This window comes from Lampetra fluviatilis, chromosome 2 (genome assembly GCF_964198595.1).
Source record: "Lampetra fluviatilis chromosome 2, kcLamFluv1.1, whole genome shotgun sequence".
In the NCBI taxonomy this organism is placed as follows: domain Eukaryota; kingdom Metazoa; phylum Chordata; class Hyperoartia; order Petromyzontiformes; family Petromyzontidae; genus Lampetra; species Lampetra fluviatilis.
The window spans coordinates 7,583,007-7,599,362 of NC_136276.1; the positions used below are offsets into that span (position 1 = coordinate 7,583,007).

The window sequence follows — 16,356 nt, forward strand, 5'->3', positions numbered from 1 at the left end:
GGAAAAGTTGATTTACATGTCAGTTTTCGAATGTTCCCGCAGGGGTAAGTTACTAATATTGGTCGTGCAGATACATATATTTCTCTGTTTCTCTATCTCCTCCTCAACCACAAGCCACACCATAAAATGTTGGCAGGACATTAAAGCTATGCACGAACTAAAAAAACACGTAATATTTGTAACTATCAAGCATTTGCAGTTTTAACTAAGTATATATAAAATATATATATACATCACTCATAAAAAGTCAACAGCATGAGCGTGCCCCCATTGCAACCTATTGTATATGCCGCATGTATGAGCACATCTATTGTAGCTGTGATTGTTGTACAATTACTGTAGTAAATTATAAATACGGTAATACTTAGTAGTTAATCACTGTTGTAGTTGTTCTGGTAGTAATTGGGGGTGACATAATGATGCAGTGTTTAATGCACTGTGCTATGAACCCAGCCCATCTCCAGTTTGATTCCTGGACATGGGTCACGTCAGTGGCAAGTGATATTTAAACAAGTCCTGGATCCCCACCCCTACATCAATCAGCACTGACCAGCAAGGTGACATTTGGTCAAACAACCTCCATGACCGACACACAGCGTGGCTCCTGGAGGTTTTTTATTGACAAAGAGCGGTCATTATAGTGTTTCAATTATAATTGTAGTAGTTTTTATTGGAGTAAATTGTATTGTAGAAAATTGACATGCACTACTGTACAAAAATAGCAACAAGTGTGTTGAAGAACTATGGATAGCTTAAAATGTCTTAAGTTACAACAGACCATGTTTAGGATTCTTAAAGTTCATTGTAAATTATAATGGCTCCAAAAACCAAACAAGCTAAAGTTAAGGAAGATGCTAAGACTACCAGGAGAAACGTTCCAAGTCATTCTACAAGACTCCCTTGTTATAGCTTTGTATAGTTAATAAAGTCATTTTGACCCATGGCTTTCTTGACATTTTGAAACTGTTATTTATATCTAAGCCTTCTGGCAAGGTGAAGTTTAACACAACTTTTGAATTTCTGCACATTATGCTCTTTCTACATTTGGTCACTGTAAAACAGTCAAAAAAACAATACTGTACTCTGAGTGGAAAGCCATTAATCATAAAACTACAAAGACAACCCACTAACAGTATCACAAAAATACAATTTTAGGCCATCAAACATAAATACTGGATTTTATGATCCAACATTTGCTTCATTGTAACATATATTTTATGATAAATTATACGGTGATAACTAGAGCTGCCATCTCAGAGTTTTTTTTAAAGGAGACATATCGTGGGAAGACAGATATCTTGAAATACCAGAAGAGGGGAGATCTACGTGCAAAGCCATCGTTTAGAGGTGTAGTAGTATTATTATGGAACTGACAAAAACCGGGACTTCAAACAATCCGGCGAAGTCTTACATATTTCCCAGGACAGCTGCTTCAAAAAGAAAACACTCCTGGAAAAACGAAGAATTGGTGACAACCCTGGTGATAACACTGTGTCGACTGCAATGATAGGACTACACATATGTGTAATTAAAGGAGTCAGATTATCATACACTTCAGTAATCATACATGCAGTATCAAATTGCAGTTTTTCAAACACAATAACCATCGCTTAATTTGAGTAAGTTAAGTTTTTTTAGTATTGACTCAACAACTGTGCAATTGCTCTAAAATGTATAAATATTTACTCATGAAATAATAATTGACAGAACCTGTTTAACGGAAAAAAAAGTTGCAGTGCATTGTATCTTGGGATGCATTGCACCTCCGATTAGCACGGCTGGCTACATACGGTGCGTGGAATAAGTTCAGCATGCACACACTATGGTAGTGCCTACCTTGCAGTAGGGCCTTGGCAGAGCAACCTTTCCCGGCTGCACTTTCTCGGTCACTTTATCGCACGTTGGCGAGATTTCCATGCTGACGCCACCTCAAATACTTCTGAGAAAACACAGACAGCACAGCGGTACAATATGTCACCCCAATACGTTTTGCTCCCACGCCACCCCCCCCTGGAATGTCCACCAACAGCGGTCAACATTTCATACGTAATATTTTGACCACTAGGGGTCATTAGGGAGCGGTTATGTGCCCGGGTAGCAATTAGCGTACTTTATGAACACACATGGCCAATTAAAGCAAATAAAACCTTATAGCAAATCTGTTTTTCAATTGTCACCTCCTGCATGTATAACGAAACATGTAGACTGTAGTGTTCCTACTAAGAACATTATTAATCACAGTATCCATATAGTACGATGATGTTAAAGTTCATTCATGTCATTGGGTTTTTTTCTCTACTAATTCTGGTAGTTGCTGCTAACCAAAAATTAAGGAATAACGAAAAATATATTTTGCCTTCATATAAAATAAAGGTCACAATATATATTTTAGAAGGTGAATGATTTTTACAATGTGATAAGAGTAATGTTCAGTCTTTTATCAATTCACTGCTGGATGAAGGCCTGCCCACGCCGTGTCAGCCATGTGGGTTGCTTGACCACACTTCACCACGCTGCTATAGTGCAGGTCAGTGAGGAGGTAGTGGGGAGTTCATTGCGGAGTGCAGGACTGGTTTAGATATCATTCGTCACAAATGATAGTTGTGTCCAGAATCTAACTCATCAGGTTAATAGTACTCTTCATAACCAACTGTGTCACCCCAATATGTTAAATAATCCAGGACTGCAATAATCGTACATAGCTAGGTATTACAGATTGTTGTATTACTGGTACAGTTTTTCATTCAATAACGTGCACAAAAACTTTAACACGACACATTATTTATCTCCCAGTTCCACCAGAAGTGTTCCACATTGACCACTTTAATGTGCAGAGTTTCAACCGCACGTTTAAGTGGGATTAGAGGTTTCACAACAATGTAATAATAGGGCATGGCTCTGTTTACAAAGAGAGTGGCAGGGATGACTTGGCAGCACCTAAACTAAAATGACCCTCCCGTTACCCTCTCTCACAGTCCCCCAAGAGATCAAAGATCACGGACACCGATCAGCAAAGACACTGTACCACTGACCACATCATGGGAATCTGCCAGGACTCCCCTCTGGCAAAAAGAATGGGAAAAATCAAGCGACAAAGCTGCTGAATGGAGCCGACGAGAAATCACCCCCAGTGAGGAGCTCGCATCTGGCTCCCAATTCCACATGGCTCACGTAGCGGTAGCCTAAATAGACTAGGAGTGAGTTTCGGCAGATGCAAGTCTCGTGTGTAAATCATGGGGGGGGACTTCTACACAACCGACTAGTGTTGCTTGTCAGGAGAAGCAAACCGTGGATCATCTCCTGAGATACCCTGCAGCACCACAATGCACTCCTCAAGATTTGGCAATGCCAACACCAGAAGCAGTGCCCTGTGGAGACCATTGGAAAACGACCATATAGGTTGGACAGGAGACATGACGAGAAAGAATGAGACTGCTAGGTCACGGGGGAAAACGATGATCGACTTACACTTGTTCCCATATCAAATGCCATAGGCTCAAAGTCGGCACTGAAGACAAATAAATGAAACGTCTTAAATTTACTCTTTCCTCCATTCATTATTTGTCAAGAACGTATACAAACAGAACTCTCGCACTTTGTGTCTGACCATAGGCTTCCAACATTTTCATGAAATAAAAAAAAATGTACGGGTATTCTAAAAGTTTTCAGTCCAAACAAGCCCCCTTTTTTTACATCGCCAAAAAAAAAAATCACAACCCGGCACGGCGTGGGGTTAAACTCGGAGGAGACGGCATCATGCTGGAAATTACATAACGCAACGTGCATGAACACGTGTACTACGCCTGATGTATGCCTTCGTGTACTTTCGCAGGTCAAGTAACATTTTTCATCCCCAAACTACAAGCGATGAAACGCTCTAAAATGCACAGCAGTGTATTTAAAATGAAAGCGGCTTAAGTCTTAGGGCTTGGACGCGCTCTGCAATTTTGGTGCGATCTTATCGAAGGCTATTGATCGTATCGCTGTCGGGCACAATCGCCTCATTATTGCGCCGTGACGTTGGTCGATGCTGATGCACTCTGTCATACCCCTGATTTGTGTTGTTTGTGACATATATATCTGGCACGACAGCGGTTCCCCAGTACCCGGAGAGAACCATTGAGATGATCATGCTGAAAGAACCTCGAAACGCAACTGAGAGTTACAGAGAACATTAATGGTACTGCGCTTATCAAGCAGTACAAATGCAGCGCGGTTAAACACATTCCTGCGGAGGGAGCTGGTAGGATCGTTGGGTTGCTCGGTCAATGGCCAGGGTCAACGGCGGCGTGGTGTATTCCGCAAATATGCCCGACTGTGAGGGCGGGCACATGCCGGCGTGAGTAGGTTAAACGTTGAGTTTTATAAGGGCACCACGGGGTGACCAGCCCCTCCCCACCCAGCCCCACCCCTCCCACCCCCCACCCAGCCCCTCCCCTCCCCACCCAGCCCCACCCTCCCCACCCAGCCCCTCCCTACCCTCCCCTCCCCACCCAGCTCCACCCTCCCCACCCAGCCCCTCCCCACCCTCCCCTACCCACCCAGCCCCTCCCTCCCCACCCAGCCCCTCCCTGCACGACGGACGGACACAATAATCCCCTGTGGGCTGGTGTAACCAGGAGGTTCCTACCAGTAAAAGGTGTTCTCAACACACCCCGCAAGCGTGTGCGCACTTGCCAACGCGCCTCTCCACTCCCAGCACATCTGTTACATCTTGCAACGTGCCCTATACTTTTGTGGTAACTTGATAATTTAATAATACGTAAAGGCAGACTTTGCAAAGAAAAAAAACATCGCTTTAGGATCTATTTTTGAGCTTATTGAAATGAATTGAGAAATACTATAATGTCCCAATACCGATGCAATAATGTGACCCAAAATATAATTACAATCCAGTACTGTACCGGGTAATTGAATTATTTACCGTAAGTAGCCACACCCGACATTCACAATTCAGAATTGGTTTAACTGATTTTTAACCTTTTGTTCTGTGCCACGTACATATACATTTCTCTGTCACATACATTTTGTATTGCTATGACTAATACAAGACAGTAGCGTATAGTAATAATTCATCAATCAGAGAACAAAACCTCCAAAGTGATTGAAGATGTCATTATGTTATGGTAAACAATAGGAGATTGCAAGCGGTAAGTATGCATGCAAATCACAAATGTGAATTATTTGTGGGGCAAGATAAACATATAATGCAGTAGAGAGAATTACAAAGAGTTGAGTAGTTTTACACAGATCGATAGGAAAACAAGTAATTCGACGCATGACAAATTATTTCCCAGTTCATGTGCAAGTGGACAATGAATGAAGGCATCACAGGCTCATAAGAGATCGTGATGGTGTAGGAGAGGCCTTCATCCTTTGGCAGATAAACCATGGTTCAAAATGATGATTAATTGAATACAAATGCTGCACCATCTTTTGTTTAACATCCCTTCTTGAATGGTTTCCCAGGTGTTATGAGCATGCAGGTCACCTGTATTGTGTGTATGTATGTTCAACTTCGTTCGCGTAGCCAACCGTGCCTTTAATCACGTGTATCGTTGAGAACAAAGGTGCTGGATAGAACAACATATCTAGAATGAAATGCTGAAAGGCTGCAGTTGATAACTGATGACGAAGATGAAGATGATGGGTCACCTACTATGGTTGACTATTGTGCGTTTGTTGGCGGGGATCACACGTGCAGCACCTGGTATGCGTAATGGGACCGCAGTGCGTCTCGCGCGGGTGAGTGAGTACGCAATACATCATTGTTTTAAAGTAACCATGTTCTGCTGCAGGTGACACTCCTAAAATGATGTTTTCCTAGAAAGATGTATTGTTGCTGCAGCATGTACAAGTAAATGCAAGTTTAGGTAACCAGAGCTCAGCAGACCAGGATAGTCATATTTGCAAGTGTCCTAGGTTTGAAAAAGGATAACATCAATAAAATAAAATGGATAAAGCAAAGAAGTGAATACAGGAGAAAGCAGAGCATAATAACCAAAAAGAAATTGGAGGGAAAAAACAACCCAAAAGAGTGCACAAAAATAAGCAATTATAGATAACATATATTTACAGGAACAAAAGTTTGCTTGGACAAATATATATTTCTAACACTCAAAATTAAAGTTATTGAAACTTCAAATCGGAATTAGGATTATTATTGTACAAGTGTATAAACAGACAAGGATATGTGTCACAAAAGGAAGTGACAGGCACAGATAGTGTCCACTATAGTCACGAGTGTGAGAGCCTCGTTAATGTAGTGGTACCAAATCAGCCGGTCGTGAATTTACTTGAATTTCCAAATGCAGTGTTTCAAATTTGATGAGGATTAAAAATAATCACGGCAAATAGTTTCTCCCATTGCAGGAAACTAAACCCTACCCACGTTATGCATTGACTACAATACTGGCCTCTTCAAGAAGCATCCTAAGACTATGTTTTCATTGCACTGTATGTCAGCATGAGCTAGTGAGTATACTATCAAGCAGGGCAGAGGCATGTGAACCGGCAATGGCATTCCAGTAATACTAAATTTTATATCACTGTCATCATACAGTAATGTACTGAAATTAATTCCCAATGGCACGACACGATATTACAGCACTCACGGCCACCTGCACGAAGTGACATCAACCTAAGATACAGTACGGTTATGCGATCATGTGTCATAGATATCTTACCCCGGTAGAATGGGACTCTAAGATCAAAATTTAACTCCTGTGCGATTTGTTTTAAATGTTTACTATACTGCTGCAATGCTGCGGCAGAGTAATGCACGCGGTATTTTCAGCTTGTAACATTACACGAGCCTCTCCCGCCGCAAGCTGTGTCAGGGAGTGTGATGTGGTAGGATGGGTGTTGGTGGAACAGGTCAGGCATGTGACCATTCCAAAAATAATGTTCACGACTGCACGCGCCTCATTCTCACGCGGAGTACTGGAAGCCTCACTCGACACAGACGGCAAGGGAATCCCTAGACAGCACACACACACGCAAAACACTTTCTCTGAAATGGCCATAACTGCTTCCAGAATGTTTTCGGTATGTGACCAGTTAGTAATGCTGATGTGCAGGGGAAAATTTTTTTTATCTGGTGAATGTTCTGCAACGTAATTCAATTGTTATTTTTGTGATTAATTTACTTTTTACAGCTTAAATTAGATATAAAGTTAACAACAATGGGCTCTTATATGTTTCAATGGAGTACTTTCCTCTCACTAAATTCAAAATATTTGGACTGTATTTCAGATTTGTATTGATATTTGGTAAAGAGAATTAAAAAAAAACACTTGTTCTCGTGTTTTGATTCTTATCTGAACTGTAGTTCAATGTATAGTAGAAAACAAAAACCCAACAGCGATAAAAACCTTGACCGGCAACAACACATCTGGTTCCCGATCACGGTGTTGTGGTTAGAGAGCTTAGCATCTCAGTTTGGAATCAATTTCATCAATTTTGTCCATCAGTGGTCAGCAGTGTCTGTTTTATTGAAAGTATGGTGGTCCTAGCCATAGAAATGTGGAGTTTTCACCACGAGCTCTCAGGGCTACAAAGTACCTAATTCAAGTCATTCGAGCAGTGAGACGCTTTGACTTGACTTTCTATGGCCCCGAGAGCAGCCATCTTAGCAGAGCTCTCAAGTGGAGATGGCTAGCGAAGGAGATTGACTAATGGGGGTTGTGAGATTGGCCGGTCTTGATAAGAGAGTTGATCCAACAGAAGCTGGCGCGGTGGTGGGGAGAGATATTGGAGATGTCACCTATGCCACGTGTCGGATCGCTTGCTTGTAGAGCTTTTTATCGCAGTGTTTTCAGGCATTTTATATCTGCGAACCGGATAAATTGGGACTTCTGTTACCGTGTTTTGGAGCGATTTTCAAGTCCCAGAATCCTGTGTTGGGATTGTGAGAGATGACGATAGCTGGGGAGGCTTTCATTCAGCAGTAGATCAATCACGGCTGACGGTCATTCGATTTACGAGACTTTACCCGGGAGAAACACAACACAGCATCATTATGCAACGCTGGAGCTTCTCAGCGTAACACGTGGTTCGAGTTTACCCATATTAGGGCCTCTATTTTATCATTTTATGGCAACAGTGATGTCATCAATTATGTTTCTAAAGCACATGGTACGAATTGGTAGTGAATCCGGGGGAGCCAGGGACGATGAGTCAATACGGCTTTCAACGGCATTCAAAAACAGACACTCTCATATTTAACATCAAACAATGCGTTCTATCAACATGACTTCACAGAAGCATGAAGAATCGTCGTGCAGATCATAACATTGAAGCCCCGGGGGGGTCAGGCAGAAGTTAACAATGTCAGCGAGCACAAGACACGCCACTGCACTGGCTACCCCTCCGCTCTGCTCTGAAGAAGGGCCATTTCCCAAGGCGGTTAGTTCATTGGGTTACTTACCACTCTTTACGAGGTAAAATTCCTCTCATGCGCATTGAAGTTAGCGGAGCTTTTGGTGGATGAGCAAATTTGTGGATAAAAATTAGTTCTCTATTCTCATCATGGGACCTCCTTTGCCAGTGTCAAAAATAAGAATAGGTTTTCCCCTTTTTTCTGGCCTTTTGGCATCCTCTGTTTGAGACTAGGCTCTAAAGAAAGATGTCTCTGGTGTGGACCAATCAGTTTCAAAGACAATGCATATACTGTCAGAGCATGTTTTTTGTTTGTATGTTCAGCACAAGTATCTGTGGTTAATGCAGACATGATTCCTTGTAAAAAGGTTTAAGTTTGGTGTTTTATCATCGTAACACCTGTTTTGTTGCCAGAAAAAAGGGGAAACCATATCCTTATATTTTGACTTAAAGCTTTCGTGACTGCAGGAATTCATATTCTTTGGGTCTTTCGGTAAAGCCACGAAGTTAGAAAAAATAACAAAATCAAAATCACGACGTTCCGATCGCAACACAAGCAATTGTGTCATCAGGTGAAAAATAGAGGGGAAGTCACTGACGATTGCTTGTGCTGCGATCGAAACGTCGTGATTTAGATTTTTTTCTACGTGACTTTACCGAAAGACCCAAAGAATATTCTTATATTTTGTACTCTCCACAAAAGTACTCCTCTTATCTTTGTACTTAATTGTAGAAAAAAACATGGATGGGATGAATTTGCCACCGAATTCTTTGAATCCACTAAAAAGTAGAGTAACAGGAAGTGCTGTCGTTGTGTAGTAGACTTTAAATGTTTGTATGTATTTTGAACTACTTTCGCACCGCACTGTATGTAGCCAACCGTGCTAATCGTATAGTCTTGTGTTCTGTGGCACTCATTAACAGTGATGGCTACCACAGCAGTGGTAAAAATGTCACCTTTATCGCTTTCCTCTGTCAGAATTATCATAAGCCATTGTCTATCCACTGCTAGATGAAGGCCTCCGACGAAGTGGCCATCCCTCATGGTCCTACGATGGCACAATCTACATCACTCTTGCACGTGGACTGATCTCATCACTCCACTTCCGACTGATCACTCCACTTGGGCAGGGGAAGAAGTGGGGCACTGAAGCCAGTGCACATGCCACAGAATAATAGCGGATGCCCTGAGATTCATCGTTGCTGCCCTGGCTGTACATATAATTCACTGTTGCTACCCTGGCTGTACCTATAATTCACTGTTGCTAACCATGCTGTCCCTGTGATTCACTGTTGCTACCCTGGCTGTCCCTAGGATTCACTGTTGCCACCCTGGATGTCCCCATGATTCACTGTTGCTGCTCTGACTGTACCTGTGATTCACTGTTGCTACCGTGGCTCTACCGGTGATTCACTGTTGCTACCATGGCTGTCCCTGGGATTCACTGTTGCTACCCTGGCTGTCCCTGGGATTCACTGTTGCTACCCTAACTGTCCCCGGGATTCACTGTTGCTGCTCTGACTGTACCTGTGATTCACTGTTTCTACCCTGGCCCCGACTGGGATTCACTGTTGCTACCATGGCTGTACCTGGGATTCACTGTTGCTACCCTGGCTGTCCCTGTGATTCACTGTCGCTGCCCTGGCCCTACCTGTGATTCACTGTCGCTACCCTGGCTGCCCCAGCTGTACCTGGGGCTCACTGGTGCTATGCCCTAGTTGCTTTGTTCTGGGCTATACCTCGACATTGCGTTACCCCCCCCCCCACTTCTACCATATACATTGACATTGTTGTTGAGAACACTCTACATGTAATAAGACAAAATACATTATTTTAAGATTTAAAAACATCCTGCCATGGGCTTAAAATCTACATGATTTCAAATGTGTATGTTTCATTTGTGAAAACTCGCTACCGACAAGAAAACGACTGTCCATCAATATCCAGCCACGCATCCACGTGCAACAAACCCCGCAGAAGACAGATTAACGACTGTACCCATTTAACGTCCACTACATCCAGCAAGCTTGCCTGCCCATATTTTCCGAATCTGAGTGGAGAGCAAGTATTCGGCCTGACAGAATTCCCCACAAAAAAATGCAGCCAATTGCAGTACAGCTAAGTGAACAACGAGACGAGATAACAAGCTCCTCTTTAAAGAGAGTAATATTTGGGAAAAGCTGGAGAATTGGTTCACTTCCGACACCCCCAAACGAGGGGTGATCTATCACTGTCAAGTTTGGAGCTAATTTCATTATCGTCTTTCTTGTCACCACTCAGTAGTGATAAGGGACAGGAGGATCAGTGTCCTTCTCCCGCACCTCCGATTAACACGGTTGGCTATGTACGGTGCAAAAAAAGTTCTACATACATTCGCCATCTAAGGAAAGTTGAGTATCATCTGGGAGGGATGGACATGTATTCAGTCAGTTACGTTTTTCAGAGAAAGCATTCCACCACAGCAGCAACCAAATTCCATTCAGTGAGATCGGTGGACACAAATGCAGAGGCTGCTGCTTAACTTTACGGTACTCCAATTGATTCTTCCTTGACAGGATAATATGTATGAAGACAGTGTGTTGAATCCAGATCTTTGGATCTTTATTAGCTATCCAAAAAGCCCTGGTCAGGAAGATCAACAGTTCATTATTATAAATGTAATCTCCCTGATGTGCACTCCCCATGATATAATTGATAGAAACACAGTTTAGTTGTGGACGTGCAATGCGATGTGCTTTTAGGTATTGTAATTGGAACTTCTCTTTGGTTCCATGTGTCATTCAACTCTTTTTTTGTCCATGGGGTTAACAGTGCAAATTATCTTCTTTTCAAAAAGGTTACAAAACTGGCAAGCAATGGCTTTTGGATCCCAAACAAATCTATCTGAAGTTCATTTTGATTACATTCCTCTGAAAAAGAGATTCCATTAACTACAGTGTTTGAGTTTAACTGCATGAGAGTTGAGGGCTTAGCCCCATGGTCCTTATCTCAACGCTGCGCTGGAATGTTTCAGAGTGTATTCGAGGGAGCAATGGTGGGAAGCGCACCGCGTTATGAACCCGGTGACCCGAGTTGGTTTCCCGGCTACTGCCAATTTGTTCACCAACATGCACTCACCAGCGTGGTGAAGTATGGTAAAAAAAAAGCAATGAGCGACACACCGTGTGAGTAGGCTGTCATCAAGCAAAGCGCTGTAAATTATTATTGTATATAGGTTTAGTTTTAGAATGCTGTACACTAGATTTGCCTAAGCTATGGAAGAGGAAATTATGATGCCGTTTTTGCTGTGTGAACATGAATATAGACCTAAGTGTGCTCTGACCTTCTCCCTGAACAGCCCTCGTTCCATCTCTTCCAAATTACACACATAGCTCTCATTCTGTTGCTAGAACAAGAAGGCACTTATATAAAGGCAAGGTGGGGAGGTGGTGGTGCAATGGTGAGTTCACTGGCGCTATAAACTTGGCTACCTGAGCTTGATTCCCAGGCACGGCTAATATCAGTGGCGAAGTGATATTTGAACAAGTCTTGCCCCCCCCCCATCCACTACCCTTTGCCAACCAGTATGGTCAAACATCCCCTCTTTGGAAGGTCCTCATCCCACAGTGGGCTGACAATGTGCTGTAAATATTAATACATTATTTTTCGAAAGTCGAATAAAAGAAAACGTATGTTATTGAATCAGTACGGAAAGCATATGCACAATGCAGCATGGGTAAAACAAGTGTTTTTAGTGTACTTTAACTTGTTATACAATAAATACTGAATTCAACGTTTAAGAAGCCAATGCATGTGATTCAGCTGAGTAAATAATGTTGCTGGTAACAGCGACGCGATAGAGTAATGCAGTCATTAAGTAGACTTTCATCGGGTACAAGTCAGAGTGTAATTACATTATTATTACTAAACTTGTTTAGTTTCCACCGAATCGAACGCCTTTTCATCATTCAAAGAAGTGTAAATCTAGTTTTGGTGAAGGATTTTTGTTCGTTGTATGCTAAACGGTATATGTGAAAACCTTTAAAGTACTTTAGATACAGCAGAATTCTTATCTACGACGATGTATGATACGAACATCATGGATCCTAGTCTCCGTGATGTTATCGGCAAAACTGACTTTGCTTATCCATGGAAGGAAATTGTGTATAACCCGTGGACAATTGGTTGAATTTGCTGCATGACTCCACTTATCAATGAAAAACATAGGACAATAGAAAGCCATTCTGCAATGCGGAACAAAAATATATCGAGGATCATGGGAAGAATAGGGCCCCAGATAAGTCGATTTAACGGACCCTACAGCAATCCATAGATAATAGGAGCTGCAGGTTGTGGAGAAGAGGAGTTTTTTTCTGTAAAACCACGTGCTTAAAAAACAAGTGTTTCAAAAAAAGAGGTTTTTGGAAAAATGTCAGTGGGTATTCCAAATACGATCTTAGACATACCTTTTTCGTTACCCACAGGGGACACGAGGCCAAGTGACAGCTGCTGTAAATCAGCTATATATAGAGCAGGGTTCCTGACATAACCATTATTCAGCACAGTTTCCACGTGGTCACACATCCCAACACCCACCACTGTAAATATTTAATGTTAACCCATACCCATTACTTTATTTGATTTACAAATGGATTTCTTAAATAAACAAAAAACTGCCATGCTTAAAGGAAATATTTTACCTGCCATTGTGAAAAACATTAACTTCCATCAGCCCCAACATCAAATATTGCAGTGTATGTGTCGAAATGAGCAAACGGTTTGCATAGTCCTGAGCGGTCTATTTTTCGGAAGTTTGTCTTGGACTGTACATATCTAACGATAAGATAACATTCATAACGCTCACCATTTATCTTACTTTTAGACCCCTAAGTTACGTTCTATGTTGGTGACCAGGGTGCCTCGCTCACGTTTTTCCCATTAAACCGATAGCATCGTTCTTGTGTGGAAACTGGGGAGCCACGCAACGCACCACTGCCATTGGACAACTGTCAGACGTGGATTAGCCCAGATACACTTTTAGTCGAGGTCAAGGATTAATCTGGGTCATGGAACAAACACATGTTTCCACGTAGTCACATTTACATGTAATCCACAGAATCCTATTAATAAGTGGCTCGTTTGTACTACGCTTGTATCTTTGTCAAGAGAACTCCTCCTATATGTACGTGCATGTTGAACTTCTTCCTAGACCGCTCCACCAATTTCAATGAATGAGGTGTCGTTTTGGAAGATTCATGATATGTAGGTTGTACAAATTAAGTTCATATTAATATTGTCTTACTCTGATCTTAATAATTCGGTTTATCAGCCTCAGCCCATTGGATCCACTCAACTAACTTTTTGTATTTTATTTGTACATCAACATGAGCCCGGTACAGAGCGTAAACTGCAACATTGGAAGGGGGCGCAGAAACTCCACGGACAAAAGTTCCAGAGACTCCAAACTCCTGGGGTTTAGGGGGTAGGGGGATTGGGCTCACTGCCCCACCAAGGTGGGACCCACATGCCCAGAACGTGATGCAAGCTCCGTTTCAAAATAACACAACGGATAGGCGTTGCAAAAGCGAGGCCCAAGAGAGCCATTGATTCTTGGCGGCCTTCTGCTCTCCTCACCGTGTTGTGTAAACCGGTGAGTGGCGTCAGGTGAGCCTTTACGTCACCTTGTCCATTCAACGGGATGCACAAACGTACGAAACATGATTCAGGTCACCTGTTACACAACGTGATAACTATTACAAGCTGTAGATATAGACATTTGATGTATGCTAGAGGGAACGTGATGAACCATATATAAGCTCTTTTGCACCGGTGTCCAGCCCTATGCTGGGGTCGGTAATGGTGGAAAATTTAGATGAAGTTCCAAAGGTAAATACAATTCACACTCATGAACTCAAAAGCACTGTAATTCCAAGGGCAATATTAATTTTATATGGAGGCCAGACATTATTCATGTTTTTTTAGATGCTTTCACAAGTGACAGATCATTGATTTTCACCAATAGACAAAGAACATGACACCTTTAAATAATGGTTTTAATGGCGGATGGGCTGAATTTGGTACAAAATTAGCATACACTGCATTATCTTGTTGTAAAATGTAAATGAAATGGACATGAAGAAGACTATATGGAGAAAGTGTATCAAAGTCAGTCAATTTCATTTCGAGGCAAACCTCAGAATGTCAGATGTGTGTCTTCAACACAGGGATTGGTCAGAGAACTTTGCAATGTGCGTTACACTTCAATCACTTTTTGTTATGTTATCTCTTTTGTGTTCGAATTCCTTTCCTAATGGTTTTATAAAATTCTTTAAGTTCTATTATTTTTGGTATGTTTTATCCTTTTCTTATATATCCTTTTCATTACGCTGTTTGTGGTATCAGATAACTGATATCTGCTTTTTTCACTTTGCCTCCACTTTTCAGTGAACCATCTATTACAATGCTAGTTAACTCATTCTGTAAAGTGGTGACATCATTTGTCATCATTTCCTTCTCTAGGGATTAAAATCTGTCGCTTAAATAATGTTTTCACTCCGCGCATATTCACAGCCATGACGTATTGATCAGAAAACTCAGAAACAGAAAATGTTTGTGGAAAATTACGCAAAGAAGCACGAGTTGGTGGTGCAGGTTGAGAATTAAATTCAAGCTTCTGGGATCAAACACAAATACACACAAACTTCGTATTGGCTGCTGTCAAGGAAGCCAAGTGGGCTTGGGCAGAACACATCGCTACAAGGGACGGTGGCTGTTGCACAAGACCGGTGACTGAATGGCACCCAAAGGGGGGGGGGGGTTAATGCATGAGACATTCTACCTATCACCCTTCGCTCACCCTCATCCATGCCCACCAACAATGCCTATCTTATCACTTCACGTATGTGCCTCATACCCCGCTGCCTCTCATTCACATTGCACCCATCTGTCACCCTCAATCACCATCACACTCCACCTTATTCCTCGTTCCCTACCCCCTGCAACATCACAACTCCTTTCCCAGCCCCTTGTCCCTCCGTCCGTTCCTTCACCTCCCTCACTAACAGCCGCTCCACCTCCACCCGTTCGTCCCCTTTTGCCCCTTTGTGTACCGCCGTCGGTGTGCGTTGTATACATTTTTCATATTCTTAAGTTTTTTTCGGTAAAGTCACGTAGATAAAATTTTTTTAATTTAAATTAATAAAAGTAAAATAAAAATCACGACGTTTCGGAGGCAACACAAGCTTCCGTCTTCAGGTGGAACCGTCACAGCATGATATCTGTATCAAGTAATATGGAACCGTCAAGGCAACGATAGTTATTACTTGATACAGCTATCATGCTGTGACGGTTCCACCTGAAGACGAAAGCTTGTGTTGCCTCCGAAACGTCGTGATTTTTATTTTATTTTAATTTTACTTTTATTAATTTAAATTTTTATTTTTTATCTACGTGACTTTACCGAAAAAACCTAAGAATATGAATCCTTGCAGTCACGAAAGCTTCAAATCTAGAATTAAGTTGCATACATTCTCAATAGAATATAATCGCATGACCACCGTGAAGACGGAGCAATGGTGCCAGATCGTGCGCAGGCAAGGACCGTGAGAGAATGGGGCTCCATCCAGCAGTGGATATATCGTGGCTGATATATCATAATGCATTTACAGAGAGACTGGTTGTGTTGAGGCTATGGAGTGCAATCAGGTGTTTGGAGGCTGACGCAGTGGCAATACGCTGGCTTGCCTTTGGCCCACATTTAACGCAGGTTAGAACACAACTGCATACCCATGGAAACGAGGCTTAAGTGTTCCAAATAAATCAGATGGTGACCCACTAACCCCCCGACACTCCCAAGAAATGCTGAATCTCCTTTTCCATCACCCGCCCCCCCCTCACTTCATCATCTACGACTGATAATTATTAACGAAATACTTATTACATTATCTTCCTCAATCCCAATGTAAATAAGAACGTGATCATGTATGTATTTTGAACTT

The 16,356-nt window shown here is 42.1% G+C and overlaps 1 protein-coding gene across 3 annotated transcripts in view; it reads right to left on the reverse strand.

Moving 5' to 3' along the window:
- Positions 1-16,356, reverse strand: part of LOC144940977 (growth factor receptor-bound protein 14-like) — a 134,033-nt gene that overhangs the window by 105,312 nt on the left and 12,365 nt on the right. For all 3 annotated transcript variants that reach the window (XM_078867458.1, XM_078867456.1, XM_078867457.1), the window contains exon 2: positions 1,837-1,939. In XM_078867458.1, the coding sequence (XP_078723584.1) occupies positions 1,837-1,917 (81 nt within the window). In that variant the 5' untranslated portion in view covers positions 1,918-1,939. The remainder of the gene's footprint in view (positions 1-1,836; positions 1,940-16,356) is intronic.